General features: G+C 42.9%; 1 protein-coding gene across 1 annotated transcript in view; it reads left to right on the top strand.

Annotated features, from left to right (window-relative positions):
* The first annotated feature begins 9,654 nt into the window (after nt 1-9,654).
* Nucleotides 9,655-11,916, top strand: part of LOC143296402 (cytochrome P450 3A8-like) — a 28,783-nt gene continuing 26,521 nt past the window's right edge. The window contains exons 1-2 of the mRNA XM_076608298.1: nt 9,655-9,750; nt 10,069-10,211. Coding sequence (XP_076464413.1) covers nt 10,138-10,211 — 74 coding nt within the window. The 5' untranslated portion in view covers nt 9,655-9,750; nt 10,069-10,137. The remainder of the gene's footprint in view (nt 9,751-10,068; nt 10,212-11,916) is intronic.

The following is an 11,916-nucleotide window of genomic DNA, read 5'->3' as shown; positions in this document are numbered from 1 at the left end:
CATTGTCAGATTGCGGTTGATATGTTTTTTTAAGGCATGTTTATAGTCAACTATGATGTAAGGCGCTTTGAGCAGCGTTGGTGCTGGATATCGCGCCATAGAAAAACTATGTATTATGATATTATTAATATTATTATTATGAACGTTTCCGACAGAGGAACGCTGCCTTCAGTGTGATTGCAAACACACGGAGCCTGAAGGGCTTTGGCAGAGTGGGTTAGGTGTTTGACTTCCGATCACTTACTCACCAGTGATCAGGGTTCGTGGCTCCGCCCATTCGTGAATGGGTTCTCCTGATTTCGGTTGGGGGGAAGTTGAAGGAGAAGATCAGGCGTTGCCTTCCTGTACCAAGCCCTGTACACAGTGTCAACAAAATCGCTGTGTGTACTTTGCGCGTTCTGGGTTTAGTTATAATTCTTGTATTGCTGATTCTTCCACTTAAAAAAACCCAACTATAATGGTGAAATCATGTGTAGAATAGCGCAGTCCCTCATCACAGCATAGTTCTATTTGTGATACAATTAGGTTGTTTATTTCTTCAAGTGGCTGGTTTGGTGTATGCTTTATGTCAAAGGAACTGTTGCTTGTGTCTGGCTTTCTTTCTTCAGAAGATATATTTTCTATTAAAAAAAAAGAAAAAGAAAACAACAACAACAACAAAATCAGAGTGTGGCCACCGTGGTAGATATAGATTGTGCTACGAGTAACAGTAAATGAATAAATGAAAATATTGTGATCATTTTAGCATGATTTTTTGAAAGTTATCTTTCCGTCGTTTTCCAGGTACCTGTATATGAATAGGTTCGAAATTCTGAATGGTTATTGTAGTCTTTAATCCGACGGGGATGCCGCGAGCAGTATACACTCTTTTAAGTTTAAAGTCGGACCAAAGACTGCATATCAATGGTTATTGAAAGATTAAGGTTATAACTGCGATTACTTATCTCTCTTTGACCGCTTAAAGATGGAAGTCCAAACTATATTTGATATGTAAGACCTACGATTGCATCTACATGATTGTTTTCGCGATGAAAGTCTGAGCAAAGCTTACAGGTCTGCTATTGTTTTCACGACGAATGTCTGAGCAAAGCCTACATCTCTGATTGTTTTCATGATGAAAATCTGACCTACGCCTACACCTCCCCTCGTGGGATGCTGGCCGGGGGTCTTTTAGTATGAATAGCATCCCCGCCTTCTGGAAATTCTGTGCTAGAAATTTTCTCTTTTCGATTGCTCTCTTTATTTCTGCCTGTTTTTTATTTTTTTTTTTTCTTTCACTGTTGTCTCAATTTTCTTCCTTCCTTATCCATTCCCTTTCTTTTTTCGCGCAAGCCTTGACACTTTTCCCCCTTATCCACAGTCTACGATGTATTACCTGTGCTGTTTTACTCTGGCGATTAGGTACCGGTAGTGAGATTGTAAACACTGGGATGGACACTAGCTGTCCATACTGCAGTGCTATTTGCCCATATGGCCTTTTTATGTTTTTGTTTGTTTTGGCTTTAAAGTATTGATTTTGTTGTTGTTGTTGTTCTTTTTCATACTTTCTTTGTAATTGTGGAAAGATGAATTAAGCGGAAGGGCTGGCGTCCTCGTTTTTATGTACTTTTTGTTTGGCTTTGAGGTGCTCATTTTCTTTTTTTTCTTTTCTTTTTTTTACGATTTCTCGTAATCTGGGGATGGTGACATAAGCAGAGGGACTGACGTCCTCGTTTTCTAGTATATATTGTCTGGCTTTGAAGGGTGGTTTTTTTTGGTTTTTTTTCCAACGATCTTTTTTGTAATATGAGGATAATGAATTAAGCGGAAGGGCTGACGTCTTCAGCACAGTCAAATCTTATTTGCCCTGAAGAGCAAAATGGTTAAGATATTGTCATGAACTGTATTTTGTAGGTTTATCATAAAGATTTATTAATATATGTGAGAGTTTTGTGTTTAACGCGGTTGGACATTTGTGCAGTTTTGTAGTCTTTATATGGTCCTGTGTAGTCGGCCTGACTATAAGCAATAATGATAATAATAATAAGGCAACATCTCTGTTATTGTTTTCACGATGAAAATCTGACCAAAGCCTACATTTCTGTCCGGCTGTTGTTTTCACGATGAAAGTCTGACCTAAGCCTACATCTCTGCTATTGTTTTCACGATGAAAGTCTGACCTAAGCCTACATCCAGGCTATTGTTTTCACGATAAAAGTCTGACCTAAGCCTACATCTCTGCTATTGTTTTCACGATGTAAGTCTGACCTAAGCCTACATCTCTGCTGTTGTTGTCACGATAAAAGTCTGACCTAAGCCTACATCTCTGCTATTGTTGTCACGATATAAGTCTGACCTAAGCCTACATCTCTGCTATTGTTTTCACGATAAAAGTCTGACCTAAGCCTACATCTCTGCTATTGTTTTTACGATATAAGTCTGACCTAAGCCTACATCTCTGCTATTGTTTTCACGATAAAAGTCTGACCTAAGCCTGCATCTCTTGTTTCACGATGAAAGTCTGACCTTAGCCTATATTTCTGCTATTGTTTCAGGAATAAAGTCTGCGCGAAATCAAGTGGAACGTGTCAATGGAAATTGTCATTGTGTGTTGCAACTCTGTATCTATCCGTTTGTATCACTCCGATGCAACTGTGTTTGAGTCTCGGTCTCTGTCTGTCTGTCTGTCAGTCTGTCTGCCTGTCTATGTGTGTGTGTGTGTGTGTGTGTGTGTGTGTGTGTTGAAAGCATTTCTCTTTTTTATATCTGGGATATAGTGCACTATACTTCACTCACAACACATTACAGAATACATAACACTTCACAACACAACACCACACAATAACCCCAAACAACACCACACTACACTATACTACACAATACACCACACTTCACAACATCATACTACATAATACACCACACTTCACAACGCTGTACAATAACTTCAAACAACACCACACTACACAGTAACACCAGACAACACCACCACCACACCACACAACACAATACAACACCACACTGCAATTCTATACACTCTACCAGACACACAAATTTGCATGCTGCGCCAATGCCCAACGTGAGAGGTCAGTCCTACAGAGAGACTTGACTGAATGATATGGATAGCACCTATCCTCAATCAGAAACCAAGCTCCAAGCACGTTACAAATACGGGATCATTTGCTCAACAGGCTGCCTGTGTGGGCTGAACATGCTGACAGGCGCTCATCATTCGTTTCCTGTATCATTCAGTGTGCACGCACGCACGCGCTCGCACACACACACACACACACACACACACACACAAACAACAGTTAACCTTTTTGAGAGAGAGAGAGAGAGAGAGAGATTCAATTTTCACATCGGGTTCCACACACATAACACATCTCTGTACAGCACCCAGACGTATAACAGAACAAGGGACGTAACTAGCCTATTCAATCTTAGAAGTGAGAATAAGTCAGTATTTGGTCTTCAAATTCACGGTCTTTGGAGAAACAACGGCTTGCTTTTCCACACACACACACACACACACACACACACAAACACACACACACACTCCCGTACATACATGTAGTCGCGATCCTGGCTTGATCGATAACCTACATACACGCAGTCACGCGCACACACGCAAGTACACGCTCGCGCGCACGCACAGCGTTACATACAAGCGCTCGCACTCACACATGATTGCGGACATGTGTACATGTGGAAACGCATCTGCACAAACATGAGAAACGCACAGACACATGACCACGCAAGCGCGCACACTTGCACAACACTGACACGCGTGCATCAAAACGCATGTGTGCTTAAAACTGTGGGCAGACGCTTCGCTTACACACGTATACAAACGCGAAAGATTACGTGGTCAACTGAACCTACAGCGGATTCTTTGGGTTTTTTTCATTTTGTTTCTTCAGATATCCACCTTAGTACAGGGCAATGTCTGATCTGAACACATATCGGAAACGAATATATACCAAAAACAAAAAAACACAAACTGGGTTTAGGTATTGATGGTAATAAATCAACAGATAATTCCAAAATTCTTTCGTATCATGTAATCGATTCCAAGAGGCGCAAGACCGTATCATGACTCACTTCTTGATGACTTTGATCCCAATCGCTGTAGCAGCTGGAACACAAAACAACATGGACCATGGATGGTACGTAATGTCTAACAGGAACATCCAATCATATCTAACGAGAGCAAGAACATTCAGGAAACCAAATCAATATAGTTTCAAATAAGATTAGTTCATAGCGTCTTTGACACAAATGTATTACGCGTTTAAGCGTGTGTGGCAAATGACTCCAGGTATACGTTCTGCAACTGGAAGAGTTCCGCACAAGATGGCTGCGCAGGATCATGAGCATTCACTGGCAGGACAAAGTCACAGGCAGGTAAACTAAGATGTGCTGGACACAGCTGGCTTGACGACGTCCTGAAGCAACAGGACAGAAACAGGCTTCACCGCACAGAGAGAGAGAGACAGACAGACAGACAGAAAGAGACACACAGAGAGAGAACTCAAAACGTTTTTATTTAAGGATTAAGATTTTAGGCATACCCTATTCTCCCAATCTGTCCTTGCTATTCTACATTCATTACAAACAGAATGAGAGAGAGAGAGAGAGAGAGAGAGAGAGAGAGAGAGAGAGAGAGAGCAAGCTGCACAGTTCAGTCACATCCATTATCCAACCCATTTCCATTTACCACGCATGCAACAAAGAAAGGCACAAAGAAAGATGCACGTGCATGAGTACACACACACACACACACACACACACACACACACACACATATATATATTGAGTGTGTATATCATATACACACACAACCACACCCTACGCACATCTCCCACTCAAACACACACACACACACACACACACACACACACACACACACACACACACACACACACACACACACACACACACGCACGCACACACACACTACCACCCCTAATCTCCCCCCCACCCCCGCCCCACTCCTCACATGCACTGAAGAAAAGTGTGCAGAAACAAAGAATTTAAGCTCGTACAATCATAGTAAGTAATATCCTCTTTTGTGTTGATTCTCAATCTGTTTTAAAAAGTTTGCTCCTTTTTGAGAATAATCAAAGAGAAGATTTATAGTTTGAAATTAGGTATTTATTGCACTCCATATTTGTGAAGGGTACAAATGTTGATTTTTGTTGGATACCATCCCGCACTGGGTTTCTTTATAACGACCAAGCAGACAGGGCAGCAAAAAGGGGAGCAAAGAATCATGTAGATAGTATAAAAGTATATTGCCCATTGTCATACAAGGAAATAATCAATATACTAGAAAGAGACTTTTATAGGTGCTTGAATTCAAGTCTAAAACCTCGTGAGTTGACTCTTTCAGACTTTGGTCCGATTCGCAGACCAATTCTGAGTTTAGCTCTCAGCCTATTATCAAATTCATTACGGACCAAGTATTGTTCTAATGTCAAGTGCGTATGCTTTAGTAACCTGACAATTAAGCATATAATTTTTTTACTGTAGCTTGATAAAGCCTTATGTACACGAAAGAGTGTCTTCACAAGTGACTGAGAACATTGATGTTTTTGACTTTTTGCATTCGTTATCAGTTCTTTCGCTTGTCAGTTTAACGACTTCTCTTTTACGAAGTCCTTTCAGTAATTTCCTGTAATTGTATTTAGATTTCTTTTGTTAATTTCACCCTCATTTCACCCTCATTTGCCCAGTTTCCCCCAACCCTCCATTCATTCACATCTCCCACCCCTTCTAACCGATAATACTCAATGTATTCATAAATACTTTAACAAAATGTCTTCATTCACCGATATGTGTGACAGGGACATTAAACAAAATTCCTCCTAGGCTCGTACAAATGGGTACAGCTCAAGAATTCAAAGTTCAGTACGTACTCACCTCATTTCGAGAACAAGTGCGAATGCACGCTTCTTTAAATTAGAAAGCTTTTGTGAACTGAGCAAGTACGGTGTTGATTAAAATAACACACGTCAAACATTTCACACACACACACACACACACACACACACACACACACACACACACACACACAATGTGCGTTACATATTTTGACTTTGAATAAGTCGTTCTGTCTGAAATGCAAACCACACACACACACACACACACACAACCACACACACACACACACACACACACACACACACACACACACACACACACACACACACACACACAATGTGCGTTACATATTTTGACTTTGAATAAGTCGTTCTGTCTGAAATGCAAACCACACACACACACACACACACACACACTCACACACACACAAACACACACACTCACACACACACACACACACACACACACACACACACAATGTGCGTTACATATTTTGACTTTGAATAAGTCGTTCTGTCTGAAATGCAAACCACACACACACACACACACACACACACACACACACACACTCACACACACACAAACACACACACTCACACACACACACACACACACACACACACACACTCACACACACACACACACACACACACACACACACACACACAACCACACACACACACACACACACACACACTCACACACAACACACACACACACACACACACAACCACACACACACACACACACACACACACACAATGTGCGTTACATATTTTGACTTTGAATAAGTCGTTCTGTCTGAAATGCAAACCACACACACACACACACACACACATACACACACACACACAACCACACACACACACACACACACACACACACACACACACACACACACACACACACACACACACACACACACACACAATGTGCGTTACATATTTTGACTTTGAATAAGTCGTTCTGTCTGAAATGCAAACCACACACACACACACACACACACACACACACACACACACACACACACACACACACACACACACACACACACACACACACACACACACACACACACACACACACACACACACAATGTGCGTTACATATTTTGACTTTGAATAAGTCGTTCTGTCTGAAATGCAAACCACACACACACACACACACACACACACACACACACACACAACTCTCTCTCTCTCTCTCTCTCACACACACACACACACACACACACACACACACACAACCACACACACACACACACACACACACACACACACACACACACACACACACACACACACACACACACACACACACTATACACTGGGTGTAAGCTTCCAGACGGAACAAAATCTCTGACCTTGGTAAACACGCAAACAAAATATTGCAGGTGACATGACATTTTTTTTTTTTTTTTTTTTGCTGAGGTTCAAATTGAGAACACTCATCAACGCAATGCTATAACAAGCTGTAACTTGGCATCAGCATAGAATTAATGACACTTTGCTGTTTTAACGTGTGTCAAGCAACACAACGGGAAAAAAAACTATATATATATATATATATATATATATATATATCTGTGTGTGTGTGTGTGTGTGTGTGTGTGTGTGTGTGTGTGTGTGTGTGATTTCCATAAAACTATTGAACACCATAAGTATCAACACGGTCTCTACTACATATATAATACAGTGAGGCGTCTAACACACAGTCACAATAATCATGCACAATGTGCACATACGTTAATGCATACACACACACACACACACACACACACACACACACACACACACACACACACACACACACACACGTGCACACACACATGTAAAAAAAAAGAAAAAAGATCCAACATTTTTTTATTCAGACAAAGGTTTACAGATACAGAATTTATCAATTTTGTGCATTAGAAAGGATGGGGTAAACACATGATTAAATTCTAAGTGCTGACAAGTCCACAACGGCAAAACAATACATATTCAATAGCATAATTACAAGGCAGCATTGTATAACTTAATCTTGTATTAAACATTTATAAAGTGCCCATTTTTCCACAAACGTGTAATATTCCATAGTTATGTTAAAGGCATACGTGTCTACTTCATAGGCCTGTTTGAGGTCTTTAAGGAACATTTGTAGTGTTGGTTTTACTTTGTCGATTCTACATTTGTATACATAGAATTTGGCTATCAATAAAATATATGAGAAACATCTATCAGTTTTCATTTTGTTATATCCAAAAAGCACAAGGGTGTAGCCCTTGCTACTGGTACCATGTAACCCAGTACTACCTGCCGCATGTGAAGTCTCCCAACGACGGACCAGGTAGAGGAGGAAACCTTTCCCAACGGCTGTGAAGGCGGAAGAGGATGACCAAAGGGCAGGGGGAGCTCTTATCCTTGGTTGGAAGTCCCCATAGGAGACAGAGCTTCGAAGAAAAAACCTGCACCTGCCGAGGCCGTCCTACACGTGGCAGTATCTGCACCTGTGGGACTGTGAGCGTCGGTAGGCGAGAGAGTGGGGAAGGGACTGCACAACTCCTCCTCACTAAAAAAAATTCACCTGTGCTGGTCAGGCAACCAGGCTAATGTCGGAACGACGAGCTAGCCCTTCAACACCCAGCTTTCCCAAGCCCTGCGGCCATGGAGAAGTGGTAACAGGGACAGGCAGAGGATGCTGCTGGCAGTTCCTAGTCACGACTCTGCACGCAGGTGGCTGTGGGGTGATGGTCGTCTGCCATAGACTAGGACAGACAAGAAAGACATCCTTGCCCGCTGGGCAGAGCACTTCAACACCCTCCTCAACAGGGACTCATCCGTATCTGATGAGGCAATTGCAGCCCTCCCACAGCTACCAGTCAATGACTCGCTAGCTGCCCCTCCCACCAAGGTTGAGACCCAGAAGGCCCTGAAGCTGACAACGTCAGGAAAATCACCAGGAGCGGATGGAATCCAGGCTAACATCTACAAGTATGGAGGTGAGGTGCTGACAGACAAGCTGACCTCCCTGTTCCAGTCTATCTGGGAGAGAGGGGAGGTCCCCCAGGATTTCAAGGATGCTTCCATTGTCCACATTTACAAACAGAAGGGACACAAAACATCCTGCGATAACCACCGTGGAATCTTTCTCCTCTGCATCGCCGGAAAGATCTTCGCCCGCATCATACTGAACAGACTGGTTGACCATGTCTCCAACACAGTCATCCCTGAAGCACAGTGTGGCTTCCGCTCAGGCAGGGGAACATGTGACATGGTGTTTGCCGTACGCCAGATGCAAGGGAAGTGCCGTGAGCAGAACAAGGAGCTCCATATGGTCTTTGTAGACCTGACTAAGGCCTTCGACACGGTGAACCGCCATTGTCTGTGGAAGATCCTCCTAAAGTTCGGCTGCCCAGAGAGCCTAATCCAGCTGATTGCGCCATTCCACGATGACATGCAGGCTAGAGTACAGGTAGCAAAACTTGTCGACTGACTTGATCTCTGTGTCATTGAACTTGATTGCGGGGTGGGGGTGGGGGGGTGGGGGGGATTTGAGAAGAAAAAACGAAAAAAAAGGGGGGAAAGAAAACGCATACCAATAAACAGAACAAAATGTCATCCCTAAAATAAATAAGATGAATAAATAAATGAACGAACAAACAAATGCCCAGCTGCCCAACCAGGCCGTGATTCGCATTCTAGAAATCTCTCTTCGTTTAGGTTACAAATATATCGCCTCCAGGAGGCATGAGTACGCATGTACCGAAACTCGGTACACTGCCAACTCCAGCGACGAGCTGGCCTTGTTAAAAGCAGTATAAAAAGCGGGTCTGCAGTCAGACTGTGCGTGCACTGCAGTGAAGGCAGCCAGTCGCTGTGTTTATCTGGGACGCAAGCAAGGAAAAGGGTAAGCATTGCGTGCGTGCGTGCGCGCGCGCGCGCTCGTGTGTGTGTATGTGCGTGTGTGTGTGTGTGTGTGTGTGTGTGTGTGTGTGTGTGTGTGTGTGTCCAGAACTCAGTTGCTTCATCAGGATCTCTTCTCTATTATACGTAAACTAAAGGTGATTTGACTAGAACAGAAAGAAAATAATCTGTGTGTGTGTGTGTGTGTGTGTGTGTGTGTGTGCGTGCGTGTGTGCATATGAATAAACCGTCCGATCCGTTTATCTATCTGTCTATCTATCTCAATGTAAACATATTTACCTGCACGGGTATATGGTTCCAGATTATCATCAAAAGTGGAAAAGTAGGTCCTGGTTGCCAAGAAACGCCAACTCTTCCACCTGCTGCTACCATGGACATTCTGGGACTGATCGACATCCCTCTGTGGATGTTCTTGCTGCTGTGCCTCACCGTCCTTGTCTACATGTGAGTGTTCATCTTACCTGGGTGCCAGTGTTGCAGTTTTCTTTTTCTTTTTTTTTCTTTTTCGGGGAGGGGGGTGGGGGTGTGTTTTTGTTTTTAGTTGTTGTTTTAGAATGTTGTGTGATGGTACACGCTGTGATTGGTTGTTTGTTTGCTTGTCTTCCTCCTCCTAATTCAGAGTCTGTGGAGTGTAGTGGAGTGATGGCCTAGAGGTAACGCGTCCGTCTAGGAAGCAAGAGAATCTGAGCGCGCTGGTTCGAATCACGGCTCATCCGCCGATATTTTCTCCCCCTCCACTAGACCTTGAGTGGTGGACTGGACGCTAGTCATTCGGATGAGACGATAAATCGAGTTTTTCCCGTGTGCAGCATGCACTTAGCGTACGTAAAAGAAACCACGGCAACAAAAGGGTTGTTCCTGGCAAAGTTCTGTAGAAAAATCCACTTCAATAGGAAAAACAAATAAAACTGCACGCAGGAAATTTTTTTTAAAATGGGTGGCGCTGTAGTGTAGCGACGCGCTCTCCCTGGGTAGAGCAGCCCGAATTTTACACAGAGAAATCTGTTGTGATAAAAAAGAAATGCAAATACAAATACAAATGTGTGTCTGTTTTTCTCTGTCTCTGACCCCCCTCCCTCTCTCTTTGTCTCTCAGTCCTTCCGCTCCCCCCCACCCCCCCACCCCTTTATATATATATATATATATATATATATATATATATATACATTTTCCCAGCTATTTTGTTCCCTTGTTACTACTGTCTATGTATTATTGTCTATCCATGGATCCCTGACACCCTATCTTTACTGATGTGTACTCTGTCTCTGTGTCTGTCTCCCTTTCAGCCTGTCTCTCTTTCTGTTGAACACACACACACACACACACACACACACACACACACACACACGCACAATCTCTCTCTCTCTCACACACACACACTTAGTTACACAGACGTACAGACACACAGACACGCACACACTCAGTCACACAGACACACACAGACGCAGACACACACACACACACACACACACACAAACACACGCGCGCGCGCACGCACGCACACACGCACACACACACACACACACACACACACGTGTGTGTGTAAGTGTGTGTATACCCTCGCTGAAGTTTTTTTGGGTTTTTTTCATCATAAAGGCCTGTTTATTAATCATTCAATGCATGAAGTTTAAGTGGGAAGATTGTTGCCTTATCAGCACAACAAGCGCCTTCAATATCAAGGTCTGAAGTGGAAATTCAGCTGCACGCTCGGAACATTGCGCCATATCGTGAGACTGAATAATGACTTAAAAGGTTGTTGTGCCCTGCTGACAGTGATACACGAGACTTGTTCAGGGGGCATAGACGGAGGGATCAGGTGGCCGTGTTGTGGATGAAGACACACCGTCATGAATTTTGATGACTGACTCAGAACTTTCCGCAGAAGTGTTATGTATGATTTTGAATAATATTATCATTTTTGACTCACTTGTGTAAACAAAGTGAGTCTATGTTTTAACCCGGTGTTCGGTTGTCTCTCTCTCTCTCTGTGTGTGTGTGTGTGTGTGTGTGTGTGTGTCCGTGGTAAACTTTAACATTGACATTTTCTCTGCAAATACATTGTCAGTTGACACCAAATTAGGCATAAAAATAGGAAAAATTCAGTTCTTTCCAGTCATCTTGTTTAAAACAATATTGCACCTCTGGGATG

The sequence above is a fragment of the Babylonia areolata genome, chromosome 21 (assembly GCF_041734735.1).
Source record: "Babylonia areolata isolate BAREFJ2019XMU chromosome 21, ASM4173473v1, whole genome shotgun sequence".
Taxonomy (NCBI): Eukaryota; Metazoa; Mollusca; class Gastropoda; order Neogastropoda; family Buccinidae; genus Babylonia; species Babylonia areolata.
The sequence above is the reverse complement of the archived record's forward strand: the minus strand, read 5'-3'. Positions and strand labels throughout refer to the sequence as shown.